The 17599-nt window shown below is 45.3% G+C and overlaps 1 protein-coding gene across 6 annotated transcripts in view; it reads right to left on the reverse strand.

Moving 5' to 3' along the window:
* SON (SON DNA and RNA binding protein) overlaps positions 1–17599 on the reverse strand; it is a 124980-nt gene that overhangs the window by 74004 nt on the left and 33377 nt on the right. For all 6 annotated transcript variants that reach the window (XR_010090430.1, XM_063447608.1, XM_063447617.1 and 3 more), the window contains exon 2: positions 308–474. Coding sequence is in view for 5 of the 6 variants with exons in the window: in XM_063447608.1 (XP_063303678.1) it covers positions 308–474 (167 nt within the window). In the remaining variant the exon portion in view is untranslated. The remainder of the gene's footprint in view (positions 1–307; positions 475–17599) is intronic.

Here is a 17599-nt window from a genome sequence, read left to right on the forward strand (position 1 = left end):
AAATAATGTAGCACACATACATAAGTCATTGAATTTAAACATGATGCAAACTTTCCATTCATATAAATATTTTCACTCTTCCATTGTTAAAATAAAATGTTCTCACTAAAGTGACGACCTGTTTATGTGCCAGACAGACACACTACTCTGGCACAAGAAAAACTGTACTGACAGTGCAGAGCAAAAGCAATGAATTGGAGATGTAAAAGAAAAAGATTCAAATTAATACAAAAAAGAGGGTTAAAGGAGGCAGTAAACAATGCACAAACCTCACTTAGTAAGAAAAATTATAATATGCAAATGTTACCTGAAGTCTGAGGTTGCTCAAGATCAAGGGGCTCAGATTGCATGCTCTCAACGTTCTGTATAGACTGTTGACCCCCTTCACTTTGGACACATATAGTGTTATCTTCTGATGTTTTTTCTGTTGCTTCTGTTGTTGGTTCACCATTCTGGGAGTCTTCAGTGTTCTCACTAAAACAAATGGAGGAAAAAAAGAAAGAAACACAAAGTAATTAGAAGAGTACCACGTCAAAGCAGCCACAATCTACGTGGTCCCTCCAAAACAGCTGTTATTTCAGACAGACAATCAGGTCATACTGTAATGTATGCACAAATAAGTTTAAAACTGCAGATGCACCTAAAAGGTGAAGCATATATCACACACTTACCCCTCATGGGTTAATGGGACACAAATGGGAACAAATAAAGATGTTTTCACATAGCCCGCATCCGCCCCTTTCTTGCACCAGATACTACCAAGGAGCTTGTCCATGCTCTAGTAATTTCCTGCATGGATTATTGTAACCCTCTCCTGATTGGTCTCCCCAATAGCCGTACTGCACCCTTACAGTCTGTAATGAATGCTGCTGCTAGATTGATTTTCCTCTCTAGTCGTTTCTCTCACACCTCACCCCTCTGCCAGTCCATACATTGGCTTCCTGTATGCTATAGGAGTCAATTCAAGGTACTTACTCACACCTATAAAGCACTGAACAACTCTAGCCCCTCTTATATCTCCTCACAGATCCATAGGTATGTCCCTTCTCGGTCTCTCCGTTCTGCCCGTGACCACCTCCTGTCCGTTGTCCGCACTCGTACAGCCAACTCGCGCTTGCAGGACTTCTCGCGGGCGGCTCCCTTCCTATGGAATAGCCTGCCTACCGCCATCAGACTCTCCCCTAGTCTTGCATCTTTTAAGAAGTGCCTTAAAACCCATCTCTTTAGGAAAGCTTATGGCCTCCAAGACTAACCTTACCTCACATACCCGTCTCTTGCCCTCTCCTAAAGGGCAGCCCACCTTATTTGATTGTAAATTCCTGTCCTAATGTGTTTTACACCCCACCTCCTATAGAATGTAAGCTCGTTTGAGCAGGGTCCTCTTCAACCTATTGTTCCTGTAAGTTTATTTGTAATTGTCCTATTTATAGTTAAATCCCCCTCTCATAATATTGTAAAGCGCTACGGAATCTGTTGGCGCTATATAAATGGCAATAATAAATAAATAAAGAAATTTTCAAAATAGCCTGAACTCTGCCACTTCAAGGCAATGAAATGGCCAACAGAAAATATCATGATAGCTTGATGTTAAAGCGGCACTGTCATGCCGAATTCCGTTTTTTTTTTAACCCCCCTCCCGCCTCAACTACATCCAATCGACCCCCTAGTCATCCCCAAATGCCCCTATGTCCCCCACATTACCTATTTTTTATTCTTTATTTTCTGCCCGATCTTTATTCAGGGCGCCGCCATCTTTGTGTGGGTAGGTGAAGTCCCTATGGGACACGTCATCTACCCACACTACACAGACTGTGAGATTCCCGCACATGCCCAGTGAAACACCTGGACATGCGAACGGGAATTTCACCTATTCATTCATTCATCAGACAGACGAATGAATGAATAGAAAAAATCAGACGAACAAACTAACACTGTGTATCAGTGTTAGTTTGTTCGTTCAGTTTATTACAAGAAGGGAGCTACCGGCGTGCAGCTCCCTCCTTGTAATATGTAACTATAGAAGCGGCAGGGAGCAGAGCTCCCCACCACTTCATAAGCCCCCCAGGTCCCCCCCTCACTCTATGGGGGTCAATATGACCCCCATAATAGCACAAGGGAGATTAAAATCTCCCCAATGCCCCTACTCGCTATATCGCGAGTAGGGGCATGTCCACTAAACAGTGAGCAGCCTGTGGCTGCTCACTGTAAAAAAAAAAAAAAAAAAAAAAAAAAAAAAGGGTAATAAGGGGGGGACGGGGGGCCTACTGTCCTCCCCCGCCGGCCCCCACCCCTGGACGGCGGGTGGGGGCCATAATGGGAATGAGGGGGGACCTACTGTCCTCCCCTCAGGCCCCCACCCCTGGGCGGCGGGTGGAGGCCATAATAGTAATAAGGGGGGGGACCTACTGTCCTCCAGCCCCCGGCCCCCACCCCTGGGCGGCGGGTGGGGGCCCTAATGGAAAAAAAGGGGGGGGGGACCTACTGTCCTCCCCCCCGGCCCCCACCCCTGGGCGGCGGGTGGGGGCCATAATAGTAATAAGGGGGGGGACCTACTGTCCTCCAGCCCCCGGCCCCCACCCCTGGGCGGCGGGTGGGGGCCCTAATGGAAAAAAGGGGGGGGGACCTACTGTCCTCCCCCCGGCCCCCACCCCTGGGCGGCGGGTGGGGGCCATAATAGTAATAAGGGGGGGGGGGGATCTACTGTCCTTACCCCCCCCCCCGGCCCCCACCCCTGGGCGGCGGGTGGGGGCCATAACGATAATGGGGGGGGACCTACTGTCCTCCCCCCGCCCCCACCCCTGGGCGGCGGGTGGGGGCACTAAGTAAATTCCCCCCCCCCCCCCATCAAGGTGACTAGGGGTGCCCAAGCCCCTAGTCACCCACCCCCCACCCAAATAAAAAATGCCCCTACCTACCCCCCTCACCCTAAAAAATAGTGAGGGGGGAATAAAATTGCTAACCTGTAAAGTAAAATTAAACTTACCATTCGACGTCTTCTTTTTTCTAAAATCTTCATTTTTCATTTTTCAGCCCCAAAAAAGGCCAAATAAAAAACCATCATAGCCGTCGAACTAAAAATAAAATAAAAAACCCGAGCGCAAAAAAAAAAACCCGACGAAAAAGAAAAAAACCGAGCGCACAAAAAAATAATCCACCCATGGAGGGCTCCGCGCAGACTGAGCTCCGCAGGGCGGGGCAAGGCTTATAAAGCCTTGCCCCGCCCTGCAATTAGCCTAAGAACACTCTGATTGGTGGGTTTAAGCCAATCAGAGTGCTCTTTGTCATTTTACAAGCGTGGGAAAGTTATTTGGAATTTTCCCACGCTTGTAAAATGTCACAGAGCACTGTGATTGGATGGCTTGAAATCCATCCAATCACAGTGCTCTGTGTCATTTTACAAGCGTGGGAAAGTTCTTTGGAATTTTCCCACGCTTGTAAAATGACACAGAGCACTGTGATTGGATGGATTTCAAGCCATCCAATCACAGTGCTCTGTGTCATTTTACAAGCGTGGGAAAGTTCTTTGGAATTTTCCCACGCTTGTAAAATGACACAGAGCACTGTGATTGGATGGATTTCAAGCCATCCAATCACAGTGCTCTGTGTCATTTTACAAGCGTGGGAAAGTTCTTTGGAATTTTCCCACGCTTGTAAAATGACACAGAGCACTGTGATTGGATGGATTTCAAGCCATCCAATCACAGTGCTCTGTGTCATTTTACAAGCGTGGGAAAGTTCTTTGGAATTTTCCCACGCTTGTAAAATGACACAGAGCACTGTGATTGGATGGCTTTCAAGCCATCCAATCACAGTGCTCTGTGTCATTTTACAAGCGTGGGAAAATTCCAAAGAACTTTCCCACGCTTGTAAAATGACAGAGCACTCTGATTGGCTTAAACCCACCAATCAGAGTGTTCTTAGGCTAATTGCAGGGCGGGGCAAGGCTTTATAAGCCTTGCCCCGCCCTGCGGAGCTCAGTCTGCGCGGAGCCCTCCATGGGTGAAGATGGATTATTTTTTTGTGCGCTCGGGTTTTTTCTTTTCGTCGGGTTTTTTTTTTTGCGCTCGGGTTTTTTATTTTATTTTTAGTTCGACGGCTATGATGGTTTTTTATTTGGCCTTTTTTGGGGCTGAAAAATGAAGATTTTAGAAAAAAGAAGACGTCGAATGGTAAGTTTAATTTTACTTTACAGGTTAGCAATTTTATTCCCCCCTCACTATTTTTTATGGTGAGGGGGGTAGGTAGGGGCATTTTTTATTTGGGTGGGGGGTGGGTGACTAGGGGCTTGGGCACCCCTAGTCACCTTGATGGGGGGGGGGGGGAATTTACTTAGTGCCCCCACCCGCCGCCCAGGGGTGGGGGCGGGGGGAGGACAGTAGGTCCCCCCCCCATTATCGTTATGGCCCCCACCCGCCGCCCAGGGGTGGGGGCCGGGGGGGGGGGGAGGACAGTAGATCCCCCCCCCCTTATTACTATTATGGCCCCCACCCGCCGCCCAGGGGTGGGGGCCGGGGGGGAGGACAGTAGGTCCCCCCCCCCTTTTTTCCATTAGGGCCCCCACCCGCCGCCCAGGGGTGGGGGCCGGGGGCTGGAGGACAGTAGGTCCCCCCCTTATTACTATTATGGCCCCCACCCGCCGCCCAGGGGTGGGGGCCGGGGGGGGAGGACAGTAGGTCCCCCCCCCCCTATTACTATTATGGCCCCCACCCGCCGCCCAGGGGTGGGGGCCGGGGGGTGGAGGACAGTAGGTCCCCCCCCCCTTATTACTATTATGGCCCCCACCCGCCGCCCAGGGGTAGGGGCCGGGGGGGTGGACAGTAGGTCCCCCCCCCCCCTTTATTACTATTATGGCCCCCACCCGCCGGCCAGGGGTGGGGGCCGGGGGGGGAGGACAGTAGGTCCCCCCCCCCCTACTACTATTATGGCCCCCACCCGCCGCCCAGGGGTGGGGGCCGGGGGGGAGGACAGTAGGTCCCCCCCCCTTATTACTATTATGGCCCCCACCCGCCGCCCAGGGGTGGGGGCCGGGGGGGAGGACAGTAGGTCCACCCCCCCTTTATTACTATTATGGCCCCCACCCGCCGGCCAGGGGTGGGGGCCGGGGGGGGGGACAGTAGGTCCCCCCCCCTACTACTATTATGGCCCCCACCCGCCGCCCAGGGGTGGGGGCCGGGGGGGAGGACAGTAGGTCCCCCCCCCTCATTATCTTTATGGCCCCCACCCACCGCTCAGGGGTGGGGGCGGGGGGGGGGGGGGGACAATAGGTCTCCCTCCCTTATTTTACTTTACGGCCCCCACCCGTCATTTAGGGGTGGGGGGCAATATTTTTTTTATTTTTTTTCTACAGTGAGCAGCCACAGGCTGCTCACTGCTTACTAGACATGCCCCTACTCGCGGTATAGCGAGTAGGGGCATATTATTTACTAATACCAAGTCATTTTTACTTGGTGTTAGTAAATTTGGCTGAAAGACCAATTTAGGTCTTTCAGCCTTTTAGTAGATAGCTCCCTGATACCGTGGGAATTAGGGAGTTATCTACTAAGCGGCTGCAAGATGCAGCCACAGCAATGAATAGCATCGGAGTTTCATTCATTTGAATGAAATTCCGATCCGAACAAAGTACCGAATTGCATCCTAACACCAATGGAGAAACTCTTCTCATTCTGTTAGGATGCAATTCGGCAGTTTTGCCGGCGTTCTGTCTAAGTGACAGGACGTTCGGCAATACTGACAGGAAGCATTGTGGGAACTGGGAGGAAAGCTAGGGATCATGGGAAAATTGCTCTGACCAGCGGAAATGAAGCACACTTTGCTCCTCCGCTGGTCAGAGCTGGTCAAGCGGAGGAATCCCATAAGACAAAGAGTCCCTACTTTGTCTTATGGTTTTAAAGAAAACTAAAGAAGACAGGAAGAAAAGAATAACAGATCCTGAGAGAGGGGGAGAAGAGGAAGAGATTGAGGAAAGGTAAGTTCGGCATGACAGTGCCGCTTTAAGGAGGAATTAAACATCAAAATAGCTTTGAAAACCTCCACCGAGGTGAACAGGGATGTCATCATCCGATTTCAAAATGGGCTGGATAGGCAGGCGTTCCTGCAGAATAAGTCACGAAACAACATACCTTACAAATGGGGCACCCCAAAATGCCTGCGGATACATCAGGGTTCGTGGAATCTAAAAGTCCAAGAGACCTCGGAAATTAAAAGCAACTGGCACGGTCCTTGACACCTGAAAGTACGTTAGCAACAACCCAAGTGCCGCAACCGCACACTTGGGATCCAGCCTGACGCTTAAAGGAGCAACTCTGCATCGGCAGCTATATCCTGAAGAACTCAGACACTTTACCTCATAACCGTTCTAGTCGTGTTTTGCTCAGAACTGTGTGTTCCACAGTTTAATCTTTTATGACTCCTAACTATGTACATTATTTGCTGATAAGTTTACTCCACCTGCTGGCTCAAAGTTAACACCTCATTACAACCCCCACCTACTGGCAGTACTGGAGTACCAACTTGTCACTCTGTGGGTGCTAGCTTCTTGAAAATGTAGATCTACATTGGCCACCATCCCACCATGTCAAGAGGCCTCTACTGCCTCAAAATATCTAATTGCTCCGACCTACTTTTTCACAGGAGGCGATTGGCCCAGTTGTTGTTAAGACAGACTGAGACTGTATAATACCATTTTTCTATCTCCTACACTTGTGACATACTAGCCTGCATTTTTCGGTTTCCCATGATAAATAATGTGCTGTTTTACTTAATGCCATGCCTATGTTTTGCTATGTTGAACTCATTGTGCTTGCTCCTGCTGTCGTGGCAGTGTAAGTGTTCCTGTAATACTGTGCACAAAAAAAAAAAAAGGCTTTGAAAACCACCTAAATTCCATTGCTAGTTCGTGAGAAATTTAATTTCAGCATCATCTGCTTACCTGCCCTTTGTTAAAATGACAATGGCATCTAAAAATATTATAACACATTAAAGCTAGTGCTATAAGCAATCAGGATCTCATTTCTCTTTTAAACCCAACTCTATGAAGAGGGCACTTAAAAAAAAAAGAAAGAAAGAAAGAAAAAAAGAAAACTATAATGAATTTTAAAGTTTCTTAAAACATTAAATGCGCACCATTTGTGCATCTAAACTTATTTACTGTGCATTATCTTTTGGCTCATATTTGTATTCATAACATAGGACAAATAAGTAAATAAAGAACAAACATGCCTGTAGTCAAAATGTGATAGAAAAGGGACACCCTAAACTCCAAAGGTTTTGGTGTATAGACCATTTCCCTGTAAAATGGAAGATGTAAGAATTACCTTTCTTGATAAATGGCACATTTGACAGTCAGCATGTCTGTAATGGCCGACAAATACAATCCCCCCCTTTTTTTTGTAAACAACTTGTGAACAGGAAAAAACAAATAAAAAAAAAAAGTTTTAAAAAGGCAAAGTCTCTCCCCATAGCGCCGTTACAGTGTTCTATGCCATGCCCATTCTAATGGGCTTTAACCCCTTAAGGACACATGACGTGTGTGACATGTCATGATTCCCTTTTATTCTAGAAGTTTGGTCCTTAAGGGGTTAAAGCCGCTGTGGCGGCATAGAACGCCCTAACAGCTTAAGCCCCCCACTGGAGCTCCGATGGACTTACCTCTGCCGCGATCCTCTTCGGGATGACTGCCTGACAGCCCAGGAAGCCCTCCCCCGGCAAATCAGACCAAAGGGGGCCATGTGATCGCTCTCAAAGAGCTATTACATGGCCCCCTATAGCTGGCTGTGGATCTGCCAGCAGAGAGACTGCCTGGGCTGTCAGACAGTCCCCCTCCTGGTGGGAAGTATAAAAAAATAAATATGTATCTTTCATCAAAGTTTCCCAGTTGGCTCGTATCACAGATGCCACATCCTGGGACTGAGTGTGTAGTGTCTGAGGGAAGATAAATCTATCCCCTATCCCCATAGTTGATGGTTGGATCGTTCCTGGTTCCTTTGCTTTAGATAGTGCCGTCTGTATGGAGTATTTGGAGTACCCTCTTTCAATGAACTTCTCGAACATATTCAGTATCTGTGCCTCAGCATTCTTTGGGTCTGAATTATTCCGTATTACCCTAGCAAACTGTGCCACAGGTAATGAGTTTTTCAAACTCATTGACCACGTACCTCTATCACCTCGAGGCGGCAATCGGGACAATCAGCTCCTTAAAAGAGAAGCGTATTGGATCCACACACTGGGGACTTTGTCTCCGTATGCACTTAATGAAAAGAACCCGTTATACTGTTTCATCCCGAGACGGTAAATGATCTATCTGTTTTGGTCACATTGTCTGCATTGATTAGCTTTAATAGTATCATCTACTATATTTTTTTCTTTCTGTTGCTGCATCATAAATTTTTGAATAAGATCTTATATATGCTATGATTTAACATATGTCATGCTATACTATATGCCTTGTTATATGTACTTTGTACATGCACCATGGTGTTATTTCCGTAACATTCTTCTTGGTGAGCTATGTGTCCTCTTATAAGTGAGGTAGAGGTGCTTAGGGTCCGCACATACACATTTCTATTTTTAGTTTTACTATTGATCTCTTTCTTGTTTGTATCTTAGCGGGTCCAGCTCTCTCTATCTGCCTTTGTTCTTCTGGGCACTTTCGATGGCTTGTAAATAGTTTTCTGTATATATTTATTTTTGTGTATATATAGATACCTTTACGACTTTTTGCCACTTAGGCTCATTCATTGAGCACCACTCACTTTTCATTCCCCCCCCCCCCCCCCCCCCTGAAGGGGTTAACAGAACCACACTTCACTTTTTGAATTTGTTCACGTCACTGATGACATCACAGAACCTTGATTTCAGTTTTCACTCTCCAATCATGATGCACTGCTGTATATTTAAACATTTTTTGCACGCTAGAAAATTGTCTTGATAAAAGTCCGCTTGGACTGAAACGTCGACTTGATCTGCATATTTTGTATATATGTGCTCAATAAAAGCACTTATTTGAAATTTACACAATTCCTTTGAGTGCACTCTTTCGGGAATATATGGAGTGGCTGGAGCTGTTGCACCGAGGCACTCAACAAGACCGGTTAAATTGAGTGCGGGGCATCGGGATTATATATATACATATATATATATATACATATATATATATATATATATATATATATATATATATACATACATATATATACATACATACACACACACACACATATATATATATATATATATATATACACATATATATATATACACACACACACACACATAATTACAATAATTTATTTTTTTTTAAAAATGAAAATTACACATATGTAATTTCATTCTAACTGTATTTGGTTTATTTTTCACAATTAAGTGGGTTAGTCTCATAAGAGCAGACATTAGGCTGTTAGTGTAGGACCTGCCAAAGATGGGGTACATTGATGTTGTGGCAGGTTTATTCAATGTATGATCATATAATGAAATAAACCCCCATTATTTTTGCCTAGATTAGGCGTTTTTTTTTTAAAAAAATCTTTCAACATTGAAGTTGCTGTTAAGTGGATAGGTAAATGCGCTGGATCTTGTGTAATATACATATATATAACAAAATACACTAAGAATGATTTATATATACACGAGAGAGAGAGAGAGAGAGAGAGAGAGAGAATATATATATATAAAAAATAACATTAATAGTTACATACGTATACACGTAGAATTTAAATAAATATATGTATATATAGTAAAATTAAACGTGTATATTCAAGTAATCTTTTAGCATAATTATGTGATTTTATTAATTACAATTTGATTGACCTGCCTGACAACCCAGGCAGAAAGTGCAGAGAATTTAATTTGCAAGTACTATATTTAACCCTGTAACTTTCCAAGACACCATAAAACCTGTACATGGGGGGGTACTGTTTTACTCGGGAGACTTCGTTGAACACAAATATTAGTGTTTCAAAATGGTACATTTTATTATGATGACATTTTTAGTAAAAGTTACTTTGTTTGCATTTTTCACACATGAACGGCACTTTTACGGACGATATTATTGTTGTAATACGTTTCACTGTTTTGAAACGCTAATGTTTGTGTTCAGTGAAGTCTCCCATGTATAACAATACCCCCCATGTACAGGTTGTATGGTATTTTGCAAAGTTAGAGAGTCAAATAGAAGGCTTGCATTTAATTTTTTTCACATAGGAATTTGCCAGTTTGGTAATGTTGCCTTTGAGACCGTATGGTAGCCAAGGAATGAGAATTACCCCAGTGATTGCATACCATTTGCAAAAGTAGACAACCAAAGGTATTGCAAGTGGGGTATGTCCAGTCTTTTTTAGTAGCCACTGCCACAAAAAGTGCCCATATATTCGTGTGTTATTTTCACACAAAAACAAATATGAAAGCCAACGTTGGCCAGTGCTGGTGACCACTGGGGGTAATTCTCATTCCTAGGCTACCACATTGTCTCAAAGGTAACAATACTAATTTGACCCCGTAACTTTCCAAAACACTGGAAAACCTGTTAAGTTGTACTCGTGAGACTTTGCTGAATACAAATATGTGCTTTTAATTGCAGTAAAAGCCAACTGTATTATGACATTTACAGCTAAAATCCCAGACGGAACTAAAAAAAAAAAAAAAAACTTGTTCTGCCCACGGCTAGTAACAGACAGATCCGCACTGAATCCCAGCCTCGTGCGTCCCAAGGTGGCCGCTGAAGAAGGACAAGGTAAACAGCTTGTACTGCCTGACCACGTGGGAGCATGTACTGAGATGTCAAAGAACAAGGCTTCTGACGCCATTGTGGTACCTGCATATAGTAGCAACATCGTGGCATCTCTGGGTGCATTTGGCGTAGCGAAAGTCAGCATCTCATCATCCACCTCATTGCCGAGATTTGGTCCAACGGAGCCAGCACGCTAGTCACTGCAGCGAGGTGGGGCCTCACCCAGGCAAACAACGAGAGTCCCTAATGAACTCAGGGAACAAGCGGCCGCCGCGGCGAGCTCATAGCCACAGATATAGAAAGAGGGGAAAAAGAAGGCGGGGCCGCAACTGAAGCAGAACCGTGGCGCACGGATTTCGGAACCCCACCGACGTGCTCCTGCTGGCTGCTCCAGCTGATGCAAGCTCCGCAAGTGTCGTCCGTGCTCTTACAGAATCCACGCTGGTAAGGGCCGCTGGTGCGCCCCGAAATGGTCCCAGGGCCTTACTCCCACGGAGGGCTACTGTGGGACATACCCACACACTGGGAGCCGATGGAGCCCCATGCTAAGACACAAAGGACTTATGCATCCACCAGTCACCAGCCTCCCATACCGGGGCATAGGAAGAACTGCCCTCCACATGGACTGCAAGTACCACTCACGTAGCTATTAAAGCTAGCTGGTATTTAGACCAACGACCCACATATGCCCCCACACCATACTGATGACACTATACGCAATTTAATTTGCATTATGTTTTAGTTTACCTTTGCATAGATATACTGGACAAATGACAGGCACCAGGATGTAATACGGCATATTCGTATAGGCATTAGCTTGTGTCGCTTTACTTGTTAGCACTTGCTCGTTAATTGACCCAGTACTTCCAGTGGTTCTCCCTCTTACACTCACACACAACTCTCTGTTATAACGTTGACCTCAATTTCACAGTAAGTAAGGCAGAACTGTGTTCAACATATGTTGTTTTTGTCCCTCCTTTGATTATCTCTCCTGCATGTGCTTTCTTGGAAAAAAAAGGGGGGAGGAGAGGTCACCATTGTTTACTTGTGACAAAGTGAAAAAATATATATCACCATTGAACAATAAAAAATAAAAAAAAGTAGATCTAATTATACTAACTGCATAAGAGTGTGTTAGGGCAGGATGGTGTGCCCTAACGGTCTGCAGTATTCCCAGCTGATTACATTTACCTACCCTGGCAATATGCAGTGATCTCAGTCAGGGTAGGTAAGTGTAATTAGCCCCTGCATCCATTTCGACCCTCCCTGTCCATGTGATCGCAATGAAGTCGCGAACACATGGCTGGAATAGCAGTCTGCTGAACTACCTGCCCGTGGACTGCCTGGGTTGTCAGACAGTCCCCCCAAACTGAAAAAATAAAAAATATAAAAAAATATTACAGCAAATAAATATTAAAAGGAAATTCAAGTGTCCCTTTAAATAGTGTGTGTGTTATATATATATATACACACATTTATTTATATATATATATATATATATATATATATATATATATACACATATATACACATATATACACACACACACACACACACACATTATATATACACTGCTCAAAAAAAATAAAGGGAACACTTAAACAACACAATGTAACTCCAAGTCAATCACACTTCTGTGAAATCAAACTGTCCACTTAGGAAGCAACACTGAGTGACAATCAATTTCACATGCTGTTGTGCAAATGGGATAGACAACAGGTGGAAATTATAGGCAATTAGCAAGACACCCCCAATGAAGGAGTGGTTCTGCAGGTGGTGACCACAGACCACTTCTCAGTTCCTATGCTTCCTGGCTGATGTTTTGGTCACTTTTGAATGCTGGCGGTGCTTTCACTCTAGTGGTAGCATGAGAGAGTCTACAACCCACACAAGTGGCTCAGGTACTGCAGCTCATCCAGGATGGCACATCAATGCGAGCTGTGGCAAGAAGGTTTGCTGTGTCTGTCAGCGTAGTGTCCAGAGCATGGAGGCGCTACCAGGAGGCAGGCCAGTACATCAGGAGATGTGGAGGAGGCCGTAGGAGGGCAACAACCTAGCAGCCAGACCGCTACCTCCGCCTTGGTGCAAGGAGGAACAGGAGGAGCAATGCCAGAGCCCTGCAAATGTCCATTGTCTGCTCAAACGGTCAGAAACAGACTCCATGAGGGTGGTATGAGTGCCCGACGTCCACAGGTGGGGGTTGTGCTTACATCCCAACACCGTGCAGGACGTTTGGCATTTGCCAGAGAACACCAAGATTGGCAAATTCGCCACTGGCGCCCTGTGCTCTTCACAGATGAAAGCAGGTTCACACTGAGCACATGTGACAGACGTGACAGAGTCTGGAGACGCCGTGGAGAATGTTCTGCTGCCTGCAACATCCTCCAGCATGACCGGTGTGACAGTGGGTCAGTAATGGTGTGGGGTGGCATTTCTTTGGGGGGCTGCACAGCCCTCCATGTGCTCGCCAGAGGTAGCCTGACTGCCATTCGGTTCCGAGATGAGATCCTCAGACCACATGTGCGGTTGGCCCTGGGTTCCTCCTAATGCAAGACAATGCTAGAGCTCATGTGGCTGGAGTGTGTCAGCAGTTCCTGCAAGACGAAGGCATTGATGCTATGGACTGGCCCGCCCTTTTCCCAGACCTGAATCCAATTGAGGACATCTGGGACATCATGTCTCGCTCCACACACCAACGTCACGTTGCACCACAGACTGTCCAGGAGTTGGCAGATGCTTTAGTCCAGGTCTGGGAGGAGATCCCTCAGGAGACCATCCGCCACCTCATCAGGAGCATGTACAAGCGTTGTAGGGAGGTCATACAGGCCCGTAGAAGCCACACACACTACTGAGCCTCATTTTGACTTGTTTTAAGGACATTACATCAAAGTTGGATCAGCCTGTAGTGTGTTTTTCCACTTTAATTTTGAGTGTTACTCCAAATCCAGACCTCCATGGGTTGAAAAATTTGATTTCCATTTTTAAATTTGTGTGTGATTTTGTTGTCAGCACATTCAACTATGTAAAGAACAAAGTATTTCAGAAGAATATTTAATTCATTCAGATCTAGGATGTGGTATTTTTGTGTTCCCTTTTTTTTTTTGAGCAGTGTGTATGTGTAGAACCTTGTTGAATTGCAATCGCAGGATTTCTAATCGTGCTTATTAATTGAAGCATCAAATATTACCAAAAAAATTGACGTTTCAGTCCTATCCGGACTTTTTTTCAAGACCGCGAGACACGCAGGCCGCGAGATTTGCACCGCGAGGCACGCAGGTCGCAAGATTTGCACAGGGAGCTGCTGGAAAGTTAAGTAAGCACTTTCTGCTGGGTCCCCACCGTACTTTTCCAAGCCACCGGACCACCAGGGAATACTATAACCCCCCATCCCTGGTAAGAAGCATTTTACACAAATGACATCCCTACACAAAACACACACACACTACACCACTGGTTCCCAACCCAGTCCTTGTGGAACCACTACCAGTCCAGGATTCAGGGATTACCCAGTTGAATCTAAGGTGTTTTTAGAAGGAAATAAACACCTTGGACACAACAGAGTGATCCCTAAATACTGGACTGGTAGGGGTTCTATATATATATATATATATATACACACACACACACACACACACACACACACACACACACACACACACACAACACTACACACTCACTGCATTCACTATACACACACTAAACACTCACTGCATTCACTATACACACACACTAAACACTCACTGCATTCACTATACACACACACTAAACACTCACTGCATTCACTATACACACACACTAAACACTCACTGCATTCACTATACACACACACTAAACACTCACTGCATTCACTATACACACACACTAAACACTCACTGCATTCATTATATATACACTACACCATGGGTCGTCAACCTGGTCCCTACCGCCCACTAGTGGGCGTTTTAGGATTTCAGGTGGGCGGTATGGATTTCCTGGTTTTGGCGGACGGGCGGGCGGGTGCGAGCTGGCGGTACCCCTGCGACTGGGTACCGCCGTGACAAATTGCGGCTCCGGCCCGCGCGGCAAACCGCCGGGGCCGCATATGGAGGGGTCCATCGGGTGGCCCATGCTGTCAGGGCCACCCGATGGATGTGGATTGTAAGGGGGCCCGGTCAGCGCTGGGCGCTTTAACAGCGCGACCGGGCCCCCTGTGATGACATCGCAGAGCTGGGAGGAAGTGACTGCACATCACTCCTCCCAGCTAACCCTGAGAGCCGCGCGGGAGGAAGACCAGGGAGTCAGAGTGGGAACTCTGACTCCCATCCACCTGAGCCACCACTGGACCCCAGGGAAAGTCACCCTCCTGAATCTAAAAGGTAGGAAACAGGAGGGTGACTTAAATATAATGTGTGTGTGTGTGTGTGTCTTTGTATGTATGTCTTGTGTGTCTGTATATATGTGTGTCTTGTGTGTGTCTGTATGTATGTGTCTTGTGTGTATGTGTGTCTGTCTGTGTTCCTGTATGTGTCGTGTGTGTCTTGTGTATGTGTGTGTGTGTATGTATGTATGTGTGTATGTATGTGTGTGTGTATGTGTGTGTGTGTATGTATGTATGTGTGTATGTATGTGTGTGTGTATGTGTCGTGTGTGTTTGTGTCTGTATGTGTGTGTGTGTGTGTCTGTATGTGTCGTGTGTGTCTGTATGTGTCGTGTGTGTCTGTATGTGTCGTGTGTGTCTGTATGTGTCGTGTGTGTCTGTATGTGTCGTGTATGTATGTGTGTGTGTGTCGTGTGTGTCTGTATGTGTCGTGTATGTATGTGTCGTGTATGTATGTGTCGTGTTTGTGTGTATGTATGTGTCGTGTGTGTGTATCTATGTGTCTGTATTTGTGTATCTATGTGTCTGTATTTGTGTATCTGTGTCTGTATTTGTGTATCTATGTGTCTGTATTTGTGTATCTATGTGTCTGTATTTGTGTATCTATGTGTCTGTATTTGTGTATCTATGTGTCTGTATTTGTGTCTGTATGTGTGTTGTGTGTGTGTGTGTGTGTATGTATGTCGTGTGTGTATGTGTCGTGTGTGTGTATCTATGTGTCTGTATTTGTGTATCTATGTGTCTGTATTTGTGTCTGTATGTGTATCTGTATGTGTGTATGTGTCGTGTGTGTGTGTATGTGTCGTGTGTGTGTGTATGTGTCGTGTGTGTGTATGTGTCGTGTGTGTGTATGTATGTGTGTCTTGTACGTGTGTCTTGTACGTGTGTCTTGTACGTGTGTCTTGTACGTGTGTCTTGTACGTGTGTCTTGTACGTGTGTCTTGTACGTGTGTCTTGTACGTGTGTCTTGTACGTGTGTCTTGTACGTGTGTCTTGTACGTGTGTCTTGTACGTGTGTCTTGTACGTGTGTCTTGTACGTGTGTCTTGTACGTGTGTCTTGTACGTGTGTCTTGTACGTGTGTCTTGTACGTGTGTCTTGTACGTGTGTCTTGTACGTGTGTCTTGTACGTGTGTCTTGTACGTGTGTCTTGTACGTGTGTCTTGTACGTGTGTCTTGTACGTGTGTCTTGTACGTGTGTCTTGTACGTGTGTCTTGTACGTGTGTCTTGTACGTGTGTCTTGTACGTGTGTCTTGTACGTGTGTCTTGTACGTGTGTCTTGTACGTGTGTCTTGTACGTGTGTCTTGTACGTGTGTCTTGTACGTGTGTCTTGTACGTGTGTCTTGTACGTGTGTCTTGTACGTGTGTCTTGTACGTGTGTCTTGTACGTGTGTCTTGTACGTGTGTCTTGTACGTGTGTCTTGTACGTGTGTCTTGTACGTGTGTCTTGTACGTGTGTCTTGTACGTGTGTCTTGTACGTGTGTCTTGTACGTGTGTCTTGTACGTGTGTCTTGTACGTGTGTCTTGTACGTGTGTCTTGTACGTGTGTCTTGTACGTGTGTCTTGTACGTGTGTCTTGTACGTGTGTCTTGTACGTGTGTCTTGTACGTGTGTCTTGTACGTGTGTCTTGTACGTGTGTCTTGTACGTGTGTCTTGTACGTGTGTCTTGTACGTGTGTCTGTCTGTTATAGTGGACTATATAGTAAGTAGGCTACCTAGCTCAGCCTTCCTACTGGGCATTGCTACAAGGAAGGTTAAAAAATAGAAAAAAGGGGGGAAAAAAAGGTGGGGAGGGGAATTGAGGAGGGAGAGGAGATGAGCTGACGCACAAGAAAAATCATAGAGAGATAATATGAGAAATCATATTATGCGCAAACAGAGAAGTCGTCTGAATATCACTGAAAGAGACCTTCGTTTGTTCCTTACGAAAATCGAACCAGAAATCAAATATTTAGTCTCGCAGCATCAACCTCAAGGATCTCATTAATCACTAGTAAAGGTAATTTCAATTTACTTTATTGTTTTCTCATTAAACTTTATAAAGTTAAAAACCTTATAAACCTGCATTAAGTAGAAATAAAAAGATAAATGTACGTACATTTATTTTTTGTAAAACACCCTCCTTTCTAAAAAATATTCCGCATTTGCGCGAAAACTGGTGGGCGGTAAGGAAATTTTTTCAACCAAAAAGTTGCATTAGTGGGCGGTAGGTAAAAAAAGGTTGACTACCACTGCACTACACAAACACACAAAGCTCCTCTGTCTAAACACACTGCATCCACTACATGTGGCATGTATATTTTGTGCATTTACCTTTAGAAATAGTTTATTTTTTCAAAATAGTAAATGTACAGAATATCGGCCATTGGCCTGAAAGTTCACAGATTATTGGTTTCGGCTCTAAAAAGACAATATCGGTCGATCCCTAATAAAAATTATATATATATTAATTACATGTAATAAGTGTGTATCTATGCATGTATGTGTCTGTACATAATATATATATATATATATAT

The sequence above is a fragment of the Pelobates fuscus genome, chromosome 1, assembly GCF_036172605.1.
Source record: "Pelobates fuscus isolate aPelFus1 chromosome 1, aPelFus1.pri, whole genome shotgun sequence".
NCBI classification, from domain to species: domain Eukaryota; kingdom Metazoa; phylum Chordata; class Amphibia; order Anura; family Pelobatidae; genus Pelobates; species Pelobates fuscus.